Raw genomic sequence first — 17814 nt, 5'->3', positions numbered from 1 at the left:
GTCAGTGCCTGTGCGGACTTCTGGGAAGTGCACGGTGTGGAAAGGGATGCTGTGATGCTTTGGAACAACTCCATACAAAGCCAGTCAGGACTCTGGGGGAGCCTCCTCTCTCGGAGCATACTGTCTCCAGGGCAAGAAGCTTACACCTTCCTGGGTCTGACCTCGGAGCATTCAGCATGCCCTTCCACACCATGCACTTTCCAAAGTGAGTCTGCCCAGGCTGGTCCTGGGGCAACCAGAGGGCCCTGCATCCCAACTCCGCAGTCAGATGTGACTCTCAGCCAGACAGTAAAACAGAAGGTTTATTAGATGACGGGAACACAGTTTAAACAGAGCTTGTTGGTACAGAAAACAGAACCCCTCTGTCAGGTCCATCTTGGGGGGTGGGGAGCCCAGAACCAAGTTCTGCGTCTCTCCCCATTTCCCCAGCCAGCTCCAAACTGACACTCCCTCCTCTGGCCTCTGTGTCTCTTCCGGACAAGGAGGCCACCTGATCTCTTTGTCCCCAACACCTTCAGTTGGCATCTTGCAGGGGAAACTGAGGCACCCACACAGTATTCAGAGAAAATATTAAGAACATTCCCACTTCATCACAACAGGTGCAACAAAATATAATACTGTATACTGAAGTAGGCAAGTGCTGCTTCTGACTTTCCACTTTTAATTGACCCTTGTAATCTTGTGGCACTGACGCGTTGTAGCTTCATTTTATATCGGCTTACAGGGCGGGAGCGGGGGGGCACCACCATTTTGAGCCCCACCAAAAATTATACAAACCTGCCGCCTATGCTTGGGGATGGGAAGAGTCCAGCCCTCCCCCTCAGTCAGGGGCAGCCTTGAGGCGGGCTGGGGCTCTCCTCGCCCTCTGCCCCCATTGCCAGCCCGCCGCAGGGCGGGGCTTTTCTCGTTGCTAGGCCCCAGGAAGGAGGCCGGTGACGGCGGGTCTCTGCCCTCACTAAAGATGGCTCCGGCGGCTACCGGGGCCGGACCACGTGGGGGCCGAAAGGGGTTGCGGCGCGGGACATGGAGTCAGGGCGGCTGGAGAAGTTCCCGAGCCCGGGCAGAGGCAGCGGCCTCCGCGCTCTGAGGCGGGCGCGGCTCGGCGAGCTGCTGTACCGGGCCGAACCCTTCGCCTGCACCGTCACCAAGCAGCGACTGGGCGGCGTGTGCGAGCGCTGCCTGCGCAGGTACCGAGCGGGGCCGGGTCCTCCGGCAGCCCCCAGCCGCCCTTCCCGCCTGCCGGCCGCCGCTGCCCCTCCCCGCGTGGGAGGGCTTCCCCGCAAACACACCCACCCGCCCTGCGCTCAGCCCCTCGCGGGGCCAGCCCGGGGCGCCCACGCTGTGCGTTATAGACCCATAGGCCACCCCGAAGCCCTGCGCAGCCCTCCCGGCCACGGGCCACGTGTGTGGGACAGGAGCCCCGCCCGCTCTGCCCTTTCGCACCCTACTCCGCGCCACCCCGGCTGCAGCCCAGAGCCCGGCTCCCCGCCGGTGCGCGCCTGCAGCCCGGGTTTTGGGCATTCGGAGTTTGTATCTAGCGCCGGGCGGGCTCGGCAGAGGAAGCGGGGCGGGCAGGGAGGGGAACTGGCGTGCTGAGTTGTGCTATTGGCCAGTCATAACGCCAGAAGGGACGGCATGGCAGTGACACAGGGTGGGAGGAAGAGCAGTGGTAAGGGGAGGATGCGATTGATGTCTAGACTTGGCAGAAATTGATTATTTTAAAATAACAAATATTTATTTTTAAGCAGTTCCCCCTGATCTTTATCAATTTAAATGGTCACAGGTATGGGAAATTAGGTAGGGGCAAACAATAGGGAGTGTCTGACAGTAATTATTTAATAACAGTAGACTTTCAGATTCAAAAAGTTAAATATTACTTTTGAGGTACAAGTTGTCAACATTGTGTGTCAAAATATACAAAGTAAATATTAAACTCAAAGAGTTCTCAAGCAGTATTATTATTCTTACTTTTCCTATTTGTAAACATCAGTTATTATGGATGGAAATAATTTTTCATGGGTTTGTGTGTGTTTGTTAAGAATGGCCTTACTGGGTCAAGCCAAAGATCTATCTAGACCAGTATCCTGTCTTTCGACAGTAGCTAATACCAGGTGCCCCAGAGGGAGTGAACAGAACGGGTAATCATCGTGATCCATCCCCAGTCTCTCATTCCCAGCTTCTTGCAAACAGAGGCTAGGGACACCATTCCTGCCAATCCTGGCTAATAGCCATCAATGGGCCTATTGTCCATGAATTTATCTAGGTTTTTTTTTTTACTGTTATGGTTTTCCAGTTCCAGTATATCTTTTCTGAGATGGAGTGACCATGTCTGCACATAGTATTCAAGATGTGGGCATGTCATGGATTTATATAGAGGCAATGTGATATTTTCTGTCCTATTAGCTATCCCTTTCTTAATTATTCCCAGCATTCTGTTAGCTTTTTTGACTGCTGCTGCACATTGAGTGGATGTTTTCAGAGACCTATCCACAATGACTCCAAGGATAATTTAGACTCCATCATATTAAATGTATAGTTGGGATTATGCTTTCCAATGTGAATTACTTTAACATTAAATTTCATCTGCCATTTTGTTGCCTAGTCACCCAGTTTTGAGAGACCCTTTTGTAGCTCTTCGCAGTCTGCCTGGGTCTTAACTATCTTTAGTAATTTTGTATCATCTGCAAATTTTGCCATCTCACTGTTTACCCCTTTTTCCAGATCATTTGTGAAATGTTGAATAGGACTGGTCCCAGAACAGACCCCTGGGGGACACCACCATTTTCCTCTCTCCATTCTGAAAACTGACCATTTATACCTACCCCTTGTTTCCTATCTTTTAACCAGTTACCAATCCATGAGAGCACCTTCCCTCTTATCCCATGGCAACTTACCTTGCATCAGAGCCTTTGATGAGGGACCTTGTCAAAGGCTTTCTGAAAATCTAAGTACACTAAATCCACTGGATCCTTTTGGACCACATGTTTGTTGACCCCCCCCCCCCCAAAGAATTCTAGCAGATTGGTGAGGCATGATTTCCCTTTACTAAAACCAAATTATGTTCATCTATATGTCTGACAATATTGTTTCAACCAGTTTGCCCGGTACTGAAGTCAGGTTTACAGGCCTGTGATTGCTGGTATCACCTTGGGAGCCCTTATTAAAAATTGGTGTCACGTTAGCTATCCTCTAGTCATCTGGTACAGAAGCTGATTTAAATGATAGGTTACAGACTACAGTTAGTAGTTCTGCAGTTTCACATTTGAGTTCCTTCAGAACTCTTGGGTGAATACCATCTGGTCCTGGTGACTTATTGCTGTTTACAGGGCCGGCTTTAGGAAGTGCGGGGTCCAATTCGAACAGTTTCGACGGGGCCCCGGCAGGGATGACCAAAAAAACCCGTGGGGCTTGTACTCACCGGGCGGTGCTCCGAGTCTTCGGCAGCACTTCAGCGGCGGGTCCTTCACTCGCTCCAGGTCTTCAGCGGCACTGAAGGACCTGCCGCCAAAGACCCAGAGCAAGCGAAGGACCCACCGCCGAAGTGCCGCGGAAGACCCGGAGCGCCGCCAGGTGAGTAAAAATTAAAAAGGCGCCTCTAGCCAGGGAAGGGATTCTCACTGGGCGCGGGACCCGATTCAGGGGAATTGGTGGAATTGGCCTAAAGCCGGCCCTGGCTGTTTAATTTATCAGTTTGTTCCAAAACCTCCTCTAATGATACCTCGATCCGGGACAATTCCTCAGATCTGTCACCTAAAAAGGATGGCTCAGGTTCGGGAATCTCCCTCACATTCTCAGCTGTGAAGACTGATGCAAAGAATTCATTATTGTCCTTGAGTGCTCCTTTAGCACCTCAATCATCCAATGGTCCCACTGGTTGTTTAGCAGGCTTCCTGCTTCTGATGTACTTAAAAAAATTTGCTGTTACATTGAAATCAATGTTTATTGACATTTACTAACAAAAATTTAATACTGGCAAGCCAATTTATAACCATATCTCTCAAATGTCCCTCATTTCAACCTCAATGTATCTATGATCCATACAGATTACATATCCTCTCATGTATAGTGTGAAATTATTTTCATCAAAAGTAGAATCCTTGACTTATTCCTTGACTTTAGCAAAGCTTTTGATACGGTCTCCCACAGTATTCTTGCCAGCAAGTTAAAGTAGTATGGGCTGGATGAATGGACTGTAAGGTGGACAGAAAGCTGGCTAGATGGTAGGGCTAAACAGGTAGTGATCAATGGCTCCATGTCTAGTTGGCAGCCGGTATCAAGCAGAGTGCCCCAAGGGTCGGTCCTGGGGCCGGTTTTGTTCAATATCTTTATTAATAATCTGGAGGATGGCATGGAGTGCACCCTCAGCAAGTTTGCAGATGACACTAAACTGGGAGGAGTGGTAGATATGCTGGAGGTTAGGGATAGGATACAGAGGGACCTAGACAAATTAGAGGATTTGGCCAAAATAAATCTGATGAGGTTCAACAAGGACAAGTGCAGTGTCTGTACAGTTCTGCAGAAAAGGACCTAGGGGTTACAGTGGATGAGAAGCTGGATATGAGTCAGCAATGTGCCCTTGTTGCCAAGAAGGCTAACAGCATTTTGAGCTGTATAAGTAGGGGCATTACTAGCAGATCGATGGACGTGATCATTGCCCTCTATTTGACATTGGTAAGGCCTCATCTGGAGTACTGTGTCCAGTTTTGGGCCCCACAGTACAAGAAGGATGTGGAAAAATTGGAAAGAGTCCAGCGGAGGGCAACAAAAATGATTAGGAGGCTGGAGCACATGATTTATGAGGAGAGGCTGAGGGAACTGGGATTGTTTAGTCTGCAGAAGAGAAGAATGAGGGGGGATTTGATAGTTGCTTTCAACTACCTGAAAGAGGATGGATCTAGACTGTTCTTAGTGGTAGCAGATGACAGAACAAGGAGTAATGGTCTCAAGTTGCAGTGGGGAAAGTTTAGGTTGGATATTAGGAAAAACATTTTTCACTAGAAGAGTGGTGAAGCACTGGAATGGGAATCTCCTTCCTTATGGGTTTTTAAGGTCAGGCTTGACAAAGCCCTGTCTGGGATGATTTAGTTGGGGATTGGTCCTGCTTTGAGCAGGAGGTTGGACTGGATGACCTCCTCAGGTCCCTTCCAGCCTTGATATTCTATGATTCTAAGAATCATAAAAATAAGATTATAGAAAGAGTTGTATACACTGAAGTGTAGCTTTTAATACATTAATGCATTAATTTGTGTGTCTGATTTTGAGTATACGTCATAAATTGTGCCCCAAATTTGGACCTTGACAGGTTGAGAAATGAGAAGTATGATTACACTAGTAATTAGTTATGATATGTTTCTAACATACACATCTTGTCAGTTCCTTTCCTCTTTTAATAATGATGTTTTTGTTGATCATATGCACTTGGGTACATTCCTAATTGCTTTAAACCCCCTCCCGCCCAATTTTCTGCATTTTGATAATAGTAATCAGGAAAGCAAACAAACAACCTGGAAATTTACTTATACTGATTATTTTAAGAGTAAGCCTTCCCCTCATTTTTTATGAATTAATTTAATGTTGTTCTCATGTTTCCATCTGTTCCTTGTCAGTTTTAGTCTGGAGAGTCTGGGAGACTAATGGACAAGATTAGTGTTGCTGGATTCAATGGCAAGTGAAAATCCTGATTCATAAACTGTTCCAAAGTGAAGGATTTTCTAGCTGGAGTTGATGGCTTGAGAAACAGGTTATCAGTAAATGAGATATTTTAAAAGATGTGGGTATTAGTCTACTCTTGGATAGACTGGATGTTTCCTTAACATCCATTAATCTATCAAAAGATTGTAAATCCAGGCCCTGTCTCACAAAGGTACAAAGAAAGTATGTGGCAGAGATGGAAACTGAGCTCTACTCTCTGAGGTAGCTGGTGTATGTCTTACTCACCAGATCAGCAGTTACTAAATTTGAAAATCATTTAAAAAATTATTGTGAAGTGAATTGGTGGAGCATCAGGCTCTCATGCCACAGTTTGGGGACCCTGGCACTAGATTACTGTCACCTTTTATGCAGATTGTTTCAATCTGTTTATACAGATTCCCTCTGTACCTAGGGAAATTATAGAATTTGGACGAATAGGTCTAAATTTTCAAAAGTGCCTAGTGATTTTGGGTGCCCAAGTAGATACATATTAAATTGGCCTGATTTTCAAAATGTATTGAGCACCTGCCCTTTGAAAATCAGATTCCTTTAAGGTGTCTCAGGTTCAGCACTCAAAAAATCATTGAAAATGTATGCCAGAATGCATGGCTGCCTTTGTAAAATACTGTGAGATCTGCACATGAAAAAGCACAGTGTAAATGCAAAAATCTTTATTAGCTGCATTTTTCAGATTGGGTAAGTTAGGCTCCGGGAAGTTGAGTCACTTTCAAGGAAAGCACTGTGGCCTAGTGAGTTAGACATTGCCTGAATACACCTCTCTTCTAGTCTTTGATCTGATGCAGAATTTGCTGTGACTTCTTAGCTGAATAAAATGTAAACCCTCCAAGATCAGGTCAGGCTCAACTGTCAACATTCTGCTTAATAGGAAACTTCCAAAAGAGTTGTGGGGTGGGAGTAGGAGGTTGCACACACAGTGAATCTTGGACGTTACAGGCAAGAGGGGTTCTCACAGTTGTTCGGCCCGAGATTTGCTTGAACTGACCCTGATAGGAAGTCTTTCCTTTGTGACAGCAATGCCATCTTTCCTCCACCTGCCTTTTTTACACTGATTAGGCCTGTTTACACTGTTCTGCCAAGCAGAACAAGAAATGAAAATGTGGTTGGTTTGTCTCTCTTGGCTTCCGTAATTACAGGCTGTTGTATGGTATGTGCTTGAGGAAACCCAATGAGCTTTGCTTGAGATTTCCAAGTATAAAGCACCATTAATGACTGCTGCTTGGAGCACCTAGTCCTGGAACCCAAAAGGCAATTCTTGATTTAGTCCCAAGTGGCACACACAATCTGGTCCAAGGGGTGAATGTAGCTGAACCGCTTGGTAGTAGTGATCATTATATAATTACATTTAACATACTTGCAGAGGAAAAAATACTGAAGAAACCCACTACTGTAGCATTTCATTTAAAAAAAGGGGAACGACAAAAACGTAGTAGGCTAATTAAAATGAATGGTCTCAAGAGTGAACTGCCTAAAAGCTGCATGGAAATTTTGAACCTCTATTATGGTATTTTTACTAACTAACTAACTAACTAACTAACTAACTAACTAACTAACTAACTAACTATCGAATATATATATTGTGATTATATATCTATCGATATCGATATCGATATAGATATAGATATATAATCACACCCAATACAGGGAAAAAATAGTAAGAGGACCAAAAGAATGCCACCATGGCTAAACAACAGAATAAAAGAGGCAGAGACAAAAAAGGCATTCTTTAAAAATTGGAAGTCAAATTCTACTGAGGAAAATAGAAAGGAACATAAACTCTGGCACGTCAAGTGTAAAAGTATAGTTAGGCAGGCCAAAAAAGAATTTGAAGAGCAACTAGCTAAAGACACAAACACTAACAGCCAGGGGCGGCTCCAGGCACCAGCACGCCAAGCGCGAGTGGTCGCCGCGAGAGTGGCAGGTAGGTTGCCTTCGGCTGCATGCCTGCAGAGGGTCCGCTTGTCCTGCAGATTTGGTGGCACGCCTGCGGGTGTGCCGCCGAATCCGCAGGACCAGGGACCTCCCGCAGGCAAGCTGCTGAAGGCTTCCCTGCCTGCCATGCTTGGGGCAGCAAAATACCTAGAGCCGCCCCTGCTAACAGCAAAATATTTGTTATGTACATCAGAAACAGAAAGTCTGCCAAACAAATCAGTGGGGCCACTAGATGATCAAGGTGCTAATGGAGCACCCAAAGAAGACAAGGCTGTTGCAAAGAATTCTTTTAGCTTCTTTTCAACAGTCTTTGCAATGAAATGAATAGGCAGCATGCTTAAAATAAGCATAAGGAAGTACTTTCTTCACACAACACACAGTTGACCTGTGAAACTTCTTGTCAGGGGATGTTGTGAAGGCCAACAGTGTAACTGGGTTTTATAAAAAAAAAAAAAATAAAATTCATGGAAGATGGGTCTGTCAATAGCTATTAGCCAAAATGGTCAGGGATGCAACTCTATGCCTGGGTGTCCCTAAACCTCTGACTGCCAGAATGTGAGACTGGACAAAAGGGGATGGATCACTCGATAAATTGCCCTGTTCTGTTCATTCCCTCTGAAGCATCTGGCACTGGCCACTGTCTAAAGATAGGATACTGGTCTAGATGGACCATTGGTCTGATCGAATATGACTGTTCTTATGTTTTAACTAACATGACATAATTTCCCAATGTAGGCAGACATGTTTATGTATGAAGGTAAACATGGCAGTTAATGGTACAATGAGTGAAGATGACGGATTATAGTACAATAATGGTCACTTCTGAAAATGTGTAATATGCAGAAGGCATATAACTCTGACCCCTGATCTGGTAGAATAAGCGCAGAAAGAAAAAAACTCTAAAGCAACAACCCTAAAAGATCTTGTACATATTGTTTCTGCTTGAGGTCTTTTATATGTCATTTGTTTGTGTGTGTCATAAACAAAGGTAATAGCATTGGAGGTAGACTGAATTTTGGTAACACTCAGTGGAGAGAAGCATACTACACAGAATCTTGTAAACGTGATGGAGCACAAGTTGGAAAATCCTATGGGAAAAATCACCCCCTCTGATTCTGTGAGGAGAGGAGGCCCATATCTAGTAGTTGTAGTAAGTGAAGGCCCTAATAAAGGCCCAGTATGAGGCCTGAGGCCTGAACTAAAGTAATGGTCAAGACTTTGCTAACATAAAGCAAAGTTAAGCTGTGAGCCAGAGGCAGGCCCTGCTCACAGAAGCTGGCAAGAAAAGGGCTGATGTTGCATAAACATATATTCACCTAGCATACCGAAGTATAAACACAGCATCAGAACACACTATACTGGAACATTCCATAGATAACAAGGGACAGGCCGACCCATCCCAATGACAGGGGCAAAAGGGTAATATGATGGATAGAGTTGTTTTGTTCGAACCAACATGTACAAGGTAAGAGGCGGCACCTTGCTACATAGAGGGGTTGTACCTTAGTACGTAGAGGGGTTGCACCTCAATACGTCAGGAGTGATGTGTAACTTGTTTGTACCTGTGTATAAGAATGCATCCCTGGGGCGGTGTCTGGGTCCGACCTAGGGGTCAGTGGAAAGTCCCGCCACTGACTGAGCTGAGTCCATTGACCGTGGGTACATATTCGTAGTATGCTCGGTAGACCAAGTAATCTTCGGAGAACTACTACTGTATCCAATACGGCAATAAACCTGGCCGACCTGCCTTCGTACCTTACTAGACTCTGTGGTCATTGGGGGTTCTCTTTGGGTCTGCTGTGTCAGCTATCTGCGCAGAGCTGGGGCAGCACACAGAGGGAACACACGCATGCAGCCGAGTGATACCAACAAGGAGAGGACAGAGCACCACACCGGTAGCATCTGACAACACTTCTGACAACAGTAGTTATCGTCTGGGTGCACACAGGAGAAGGGGAAGTGAACTCTCTCCTGAGGAGGTGTAGGGGTGGTGTCAGCTGGGTAAGCACTAGCAGCAGCATTTCTCCCAAAAGGGCTGTACCACTATGGAATCCACGGCTGAGGTCATGAAGTAGTACTGCGTCACAGGGCTTCTGCACAGTTGGTACTGGCCTCCACAGATCTGAGGTACACACGTCTTAGGGTGTGATTTGTGGATTTAAAGGGCAATCACCCTGACAATATGGGCACCCCTTCTGCTTGATGGAACATGCAGTGTAAATTTCATGAGTGTGAATTGGTGGAATGTCCTGCCTCCTGTGCGTGTTTATCCTGAGTCAGGGATGAACCCCTGGCTTCATTTGCTGAGGTTTGACAGGAATAGCCCCTTTTATTCTCTCTCCTTCCTCCCCCATCCTAACAAAAAATAGCAAACCCAAAGTAACTTGTGCATTTCTAGAAAAGGCCATTGCTATCTGATTTTTTCCAGCCATAGCCATATAAACTGGGGGACTATCTGATCTTCTGTTATTTCCAGGCCAATCATTAATCTTTTTGTCAATTTTAATTCCTGAAATGGTTGTGGTTAGGAAACAAAAAGCATGTGTGATGTCTTGGCTTTAAGAATTGTGATAAGAACATAAGACCAATGGTCCATCTAGCCCAGTATCCTGTCTTCAGACAGTAGCCAGTGCCATGTGCTTCAGAGGGAATGAACAGAACAGGGCAATTTATTGTGTGATCTGGTTGTCCAGTCCCATCTTCTAGTAGTCAGAAAGAAGAAAGTATCGTTGCCTCTGTTTTACAGATGGAGAAACGGAGACATGGGGGCTGGGGAGTGACTTGCCCAAGGTCACCAAGGGGGCCAGTGGCAGAGCCAGGAATAGAACAAAGTGCTCTACTTACTAAGCCTTCCTCATAACTCAGTGTTGCTAACTGTTATGATCTTTTATCACAAATCTTCTGATATTTGGGGTTTTTCTTATAGCACCAGTTCTTATATTGATGTGGTTACCTGAGAATTTCAGGTTTCATTTAAAAAATATTTCTAGCCTCCATGGTTGCAGAGAGAGATTGAAAATGTGACCCAGGTGTGCACCCTAAGGGTTCAGAAACTAGAAAATAATTTAATTCATTATTATTATTTTATTTATTTTGCAAATCGCATTATTTTTAGATAACCTCATCATCTTTGAAACCTGGCTCAAAATTTTTTAATGCTTTGGGTTGGCAATTACTCTAAGCTTTGGAACATTCAGGATTGGTAGTATTTAGTTCTTGCTTCAATTGGGAAATCTTTTGGTTTAAGGATGAATTTCATAATGAAGTAGAATGAGATATAGTTTATAAACAAAGACCCTCTCATTTTGCTAACTAGTTTATTTTAAAAAATGTTCTTGTTTTCTTATGGTTTTCATCCAGTTAAAGCAATTGAAGGCATAATGGAGACATAATGCTGTTATATGGTTGAGTTATTACTGATTTGACCCCATAATGAAACTAAATGTTCTTTTTTCCCTAAAATTCAGAAATCTTGCAGAAATTAGGCCCTGCCTAATAATCCTATTTTCCTCCCCCGCCCCGAGTGAGATTATTCATTAAAATTGTCTTCCAGACCTTTTTTGAGTTGCTAAATATTATTAATTTAGCTTTAGGATAACTTCAGTACTTAATATATTATAATACTGTGTGCATATGTATATTATATAAGTACAGTGTTTTAGTTCTTTGTTTCAGGGTTGTAGAAATAAAGGTTGTATACATAGTTTAAAAACAGACATGCCTACTTTGGTAGGATATAGAATAGAAATGTGTTTTGTGGATTTGGGGTTATATTTATAAACAGCAACAAACTATCCAGTATAGTGTGTGTGTAAGGCAAGGCATTTTGCATTTATCAAATAAACTATTGCTTTTCTCTAGGGTTATAAATAGACAAATTCAGTAGCTTACTTTGCCTTCTTGCAACTTTTATCCATTAGGTGGCAGTACAGGAACACAAATAAAAATATTTGGTATTTCTTTTGAAATTGTTGAAGCATTTTGACAAACTGATTAGATATCCAGGATTGTTAGATGTAAAAATCAGAATTTGAGGCCTAATCCTGCAGCCCTTAGTCCTGAAAATGGTTCTGCTGACTTCCATATTACTACTTGTGTAAGTATAGTAGGATCGGGCCTTTGATTTGTGTGGGAGGCACTGGAGGGTTCAGAGGATTGGTTGTGGAATAAAGAACCTTTCACTTCTAGATCTCACAGTGAGAGGCAGTATGGTGTCTAATCTTGGCTTTGCTGCTGACTTGTGGTGAGTATTTCCTTCAGGTTGGGGGGCTGTCAGTAAGCGAGGACTAGCCTGCCTCCCAAGGTCTGTGAAAGTGAGGGATCGTTTTCCAGGATAGGTTGTAGATCAGGGGTAGGCAACCTATGGCACACGTGCCGAAGGCGGCACGTGAGTTGATTTTTCAGTGGCACTCACGCTGCCTGGGTCCTGGTCACCGGTCCGGGGGGGCTCTTCATTTTATTTTAATTTTAAAAGAAGCTTCTTAAACATTTTAAAAACCTTATTTACTTTACATACAGCAATAGTTTAGTTATATATTATAGACTTGTAGAAAGAGACCTTCTAAAAATGTTAAAATGTATTATTGGCACGCAAAACATTAGAGTGAATAAATGAAGACTCGGCACACCGCTTCTGAAAGGTTGCCGACCTCTGTGGTAGGTCCTTGATGATGTGCTGGAGAGGTTTTAGCTGGGGGCTGTACGTGATCGCCAGTGGTGTTCTGTTGTTTTCCTTGTTGGGCCTGTTCTATAGTTCGTGATTACTGGATATCCATCTCGCTTTGTTGGTATTGTAGTTTTAAGAATGCTTGATAAAGATCCTGTAGGTGTTTGTCTCTGTCTGAGGGATTGGTGCAAATTTGGTTGTATCTTAGGGCTTGGCTGTAGACAGTGGATCGTGTGATGTGTCCTGGATGGAAGCTGGAGGTATGTAGGTAAGTATGGCGGTCAGTAGGTTTCCGCTACAGGGTGGTGTTTATGTGACCATCACTTATGTGACTTTGGGAGGCAGGCCAGTCCTTGCTTACAGACAACCCCCCAACCTGAAGCAAATACTCACCAGCAACTACACACCACATGACAGAAACACTAACCCAGGAACTAATCCCAGTAGCAAACCTCATTGCCTACTCTGTCGCCATATCTACTCTAGTGACACCATCAGAGGACCCAACCACATCAGCCACACCATCAGGGGCTCATTCACCTGCACATCTACTAATGTGATATATGCCATCATGTGCCAGCAATGCCCCTCTGCTATGTACATTGGCCAAACTGGACAGTCCCTACGCAAAAGAATAAATGGACACAAATTGGACATCAGGAATGGTAACATACAAAAGCCAGTAGGAGAGCACTTCAGTCTTCCTGGACATTCTATAACAGATTTAAAAGTAGCTATACTTGAACAAAAAAACTTCAGAAACAGACTTCAAAGAGAAACAGCAGCACTAAATTTCATTTGCCAATTTAACACCATTAACTTGGGCTTGAATAGGGACTGGGAGTGGCTGGCTCATTACAAAAGCAGCTTTGCCTCTACTGGAATTGACACCTCCTCATCTTTTTATTGGGAGTGGATTACATCCACCCTGATCAAATTGGCCCTGTCAACACCGGTTCTCCACTTGTGAGGTAACTTCCTTCTCTTCATGTGTCATTATATAATGCCTGCATCTGTAACTTTCACTCCATGCATCTCAGCAAGTGAGATTTTTTTACCCATGAAAGCTTATGCCCAAATAAATCTGTTTGTTTTTGTGAATACAGACTAACATGGCTACCCCCCTGATACTTGACTACCAGCATGGAGTAGATTGTGTCTCAAACACCAAAGTAAATATAGGGCTTGGCTACACTTACAAATTTGCAGCGCTGCAGCAGGGTGTGAAAACACACCCTCTGCAGCGCTGCAAATTGCGGCGCTACAAAGCGCCAGTGTAGTCAAAGCCCCAGCGCTGTCCGTTATTCCCCACAGGGAAGTGGAGTACGGACAGCGCTGGGAGAGTTTTCTCCCAGCGCTGGTGCTTTGATTACACTTAGCGCTTCAAAGCGCTGCCGCGGCAGCGCTGCCGCAGCAGCGCTTTGAAATGCAAGTGTAGCCAAAGCCTTAGTCTGAAAGGAGATGGTTCCTCAAGATTGGGGAGAGAAATGAGAGAACAAAAAGAGGGAAACTGGGATGTGCATGTATTGTTTATTAACAAGTCATGAGTATGCAGCTACAACAGAAAAGCATTGAATTTAAAGATACACAGTTCAAGGTGTGAGATCAGTTGAACTACCTTGACAGTTATCCCAGCTTGTAAAGGTTAAGCATTCCAGATCTGCATTTAAATTTGGTCTGGTATGATGGGAATCTCACCTTCTTAATGTCACTCCATGTTTTTGTTCTTGCTTAAGAGGGAAGATAATTCAGATTTGTCTTTTATGTGGAGTATTCTTGTGTATGAAATTCCTTGATACTGCTGGCATGGCAGAGATTACTGCAGTGCACAAGAGTGATCACTCAAGGTGGCACTCCTCTTCTGCTGAAGAGGGATTGGGATGCATTAAGCCACAAGGAAAGGGGAACGATAAGTAAGTGCTAATAGATCTTATTCACCGCATTGCCATCCAGAATAGAGACATTGTAAAGAACAGAGAAATGTACAGATTCTTTTGGGGGGAGGGATAGCACAGTGATTTGAGTCTTGGCCTGCTAAACCCTGGGTTGTGAGTTCAGTCCTTGAGGGGGGCCATTTAGGGATCCAGGACAAAAATCTTTCTGGGAATTGGTCCTGCTTTGAGCAGGGGTTGGGTTAGATGACCTTCTGAGGTCCCTTCCAACTCTGATATTCTATGATTCCACTTTGCTTGAATTTTTTTTAAATTTCTAGATTATATATGCATGTCAGTATGTGAGTTGCCCAAGTCCACAGAGAGAATCAATATAAAACTTTAGACCCCTTCTCTGATCACTAGACCACACTGCCTCCAATAGAGCATCTGTTCAGTCAAATAGTAAATCTCACAATGCATTATTTTCTTTCTTTATTTCAAAGAAAAAATTTGCAAATTTTGGTTCAGCATATTTTGTGATTATAATTTTATTAGCATAACAAAGTAACCTTTACCATTGGATTGACATGAGTTAGTGAATTCTTCTGGATAGAATTATATGAAATTATGGAATGTTTTTCTTAAACGGTAGGATCGTACATCAGAAAACATTGGCATGCCCTAACCTCTTAAGTATACAGGAAAATAAATTGACCTTTTTCTGTCCTATTCATTGTTATTTTCCTTTATCTGTTGTAAACATCTTTTTAAACTTTCCTTTTATTTACTCTTGTTGTTGATTGGAATTTGTAGTTATAAAGTTGAACGGACAAAAGTATCCTGTAGACAACTCTAGATATACCTACTAATTTTTTTGAATGAGCATCATTCCTCATATGTTCTGAGTACAGACTCAAGATTTGAGGAAAATAGCATAACAGAAAACTTAATTGCACACATGGATTAATCTTCCTGGTTTTAGTATTGTTTAGTGATCAAATGATTAAAACTTCATGGACTTCCAAACGTGTGTTTCTACTGCGAAAAGTGGGTGTAAAAATGCATCTTCATTCTCAGATTTTCTTCCTGTGTGCATTCAGAGTCACGTCAGCATGCTTTTTACTCTGGAGGCACTGCAGAGCCAACATAGCTAGGAGAGGAGGACTGGTTTTAATTTTGCCTTGAACAATATCGACTGACTTGACCACAACATGCAGGAGAATGAATGATAGACAACATGGGATGGGCTTACGCTGCAGGTTTCAACTTAATTAATTATACACTGGGGAGGGACGTGATAGTACCCCCCCCACACACACACACTGGGCCGCCGAGAGCAGGTTTGGGCCCCGGTGAAATTTTTTTTTCAGGCCCCCGCAGCAAGGGCAGACTGGCTAAACAGGGCTGGGGAAGCCAGGCCTGGGGCCCACTTCCGGACTGCTGGGCCCTGGTAATTTGTACCGGCTTCCCCCACTCTCATCAGCCCTGCACACACATACTCTTGCATAACAAGGATTTAACAGGTTTCAGTGTGGGTTACAGGACTCTAATCACGCTAAAACAGCAATAATTTACGATTGACACTCTGGCTGCCCCAGGAACTCAGCGCAGTTGTGAAACCTCTGTCTCTACTCTGTGTAAATGTGGTGAGGTGACATAGGCCACAAGGCTGGGGGAGACACTGTTGAGTCAAGGTCCTCCCCTAATGAATGTGGTAAGTGAAGTTCCAAATGCGGGGCCAGATACTGCATTCCTTTATACTGCGGGTTTGCATGGGTATAAGAGTGGGCTGAATATGTCTTGCAGATGCCTTACTCTTGGTGCCTGAGCATACGGGAGCATAATTTGATTTTCAGATCTAAAGCCGAGCTTAGCAAATCTGAGATGGAGTGACAGAGAGAGATGGAGCACAGCTATGCCATTTATACAGTATTTTTCTGTTGACACAGTATATTATGACATGCTTTACTGTTCAGTATAATGACACAATTTAAGAAAGCACTTAAGCACATGACTTCAGTAGGACTTAAGCATGTGCTTCCCTGAATTTAGGCCTAAGACATCATAGTAACAAAAAAGGTAATTTACACCTATTTCCAAATTATATACTATCTATCTCCCAAAAAGGGGAAAATACTTAAGGATCATGAACATTTTGGAATATATTATGCGCATATAATATATTCATAAAATAATTAAGACATATACATTTTAAACAATTTAAATTCTGTACATTTCTGTAGTTATTAACTGAGAACATTCAGTATATGGAAATCAAATAAAAGGGACAAAAATAACAAGTAAGTTAGTGGCTATTTGTAGACAATTAGTCAAATGAACACTGCGTTGTGGATTCTAAAAAAATCCAACAATGTGAATTAAGTACAGGCTGTTTGTATTAAGAGCATCCTTTATCATCAGATAAATGCATAAATTCTGACCAGATAGCAAAATATGGTCGTGCTAAGTGCATCTGAGAAGGGGAGTTGCAAGGGAGGTACCTGTGCTCCCAGATCCTGGGCCAGTTGTTCCCTGGCTATGATCCTGGTGTAGATTAGTGCAGCACCATTTGGGGCTAGCCAGAGTGCAGCACGCTCCAGCCGTGGCCCCTACATTGAGGGCTACAGGTGTTGGGGATAGGAAAGGAGCTGACTACCTTGGCACTGCAGCCACTGGATTTACCTCCATGCCTGGGAAATTCACAGTGGGGGAGATCCTACTGTATACTGGTCCTATCCTTGGTGTGTCTTTTAGATTATACTGTAAAATCCATATGACAACCTTGCATTGCCTAAACTAATTGTAAAAAAATGTATTTAACAGATCTCAAAGTGACCTCATTGTTGTATTTTGGTTAGATGGGAAAGCTCTGTTAAAATCTCTCATCCTGGAATAGAGAAGTTATTAAAAGCAAATTAAATTAGAATATAGTCAGTAGTCCTCTAACTTCTCATTCTCTTAGCTGCTGCAGACTTACTTACCTTATTGTGTCCAATAATTGGGGAGTGGCTCCTTATCCAAAAAAACATTTTGTGACTCTGATTTATTGAGTTTGGTGTATGTTATTGCAGTAGTAGTACCTTGTATTTATAAAAATCCTCTGGCTGGCTACTAGATCTAGTTGAAGTCTTTGAGTGGCAAGGCTTAGATCTGGAAAGAATGGTACTTTGAGTTTCTCTGTATAGCATGTCCTACTTCTTCTTCTCCTTTACCAGGATCCTATTCTTGTGTCCCTTACAGGTGTATCCAAATGAGTAACTTTTTAGTTTTCCCAGGATCGTTTTCATATAATTTGTTTAAACATGTAAGACTGCCATCCACTTCTCCAAGAACCATTACATTGGTCTACAATTTTTGAGAAGTCGTCTGCTTCAGAGATAAAATGTGGTATTTATTATGTATTTTGATGTGCTGAATTCAAATATGACAATTAAAACAACTGATTGGCTACTGTTTCTAAGATATTTAAGTTTTTACATTTTATGTCTATGTATATTGTGTAGATAGTAGAGTTTTAATCATAAATTGTAAACCTAGGTCTTTTCATGTGTTTATGGTTGCTTTACATGATAATATTTCACCTGTCCTGTTTATGTAACACTTTAAAAATCAGCAAAAGGGTTATATAACTAA

General features: G+C 43.2%; 1 protein-coding gene across 2 annotated transcripts in view; it reads left to right on the top strand.

Annotated features, from left to right (window-relative positions):
* SMYD3 (SET and MYND domain containing 3) overlaps positions 1-17814 on the top strand; it is a 642972-nt gene that overhangs the window by 15989 nt on the left and 609169 nt on the right. The window contains exon 1 of one of the 2 annotated variants that reach the window (XM_045009337.1): positions 1009-1187. The exons of the other annotated variant lie outside the window; for it this stretch is intronic. Within the exon in view, the coding sequence (XP_044865272.1) occupies positions 1024-1187 (164 nt within the window). The 5' untranslated portion in view covers positions 1009-1023. Of the gene's footprint in view, positions 1-1008; positions 1188-17814 lie in introns of those variants that run through there. 2 annotated transcript variants of the gene reach the window in all.

The sequence above is a fragment of the Mauremys mutica genome, chromosome 3 (genome assembly GCF_020497125.1).
Source record: "Mauremys mutica isolate MM-2020 ecotype Southern chromosome 3, ASM2049712v1, whole genome shotgun sequence".
NCBI lineage: Eukaryota > Metazoa > Chordata > Testudines > Geoemydidae > Mauremys > Mauremys mutica.
The sequence above is the reverse complement of the archived record's forward strand: the minus strand, read 5'-3'. Positions and strand labels throughout refer to the sequence as shown.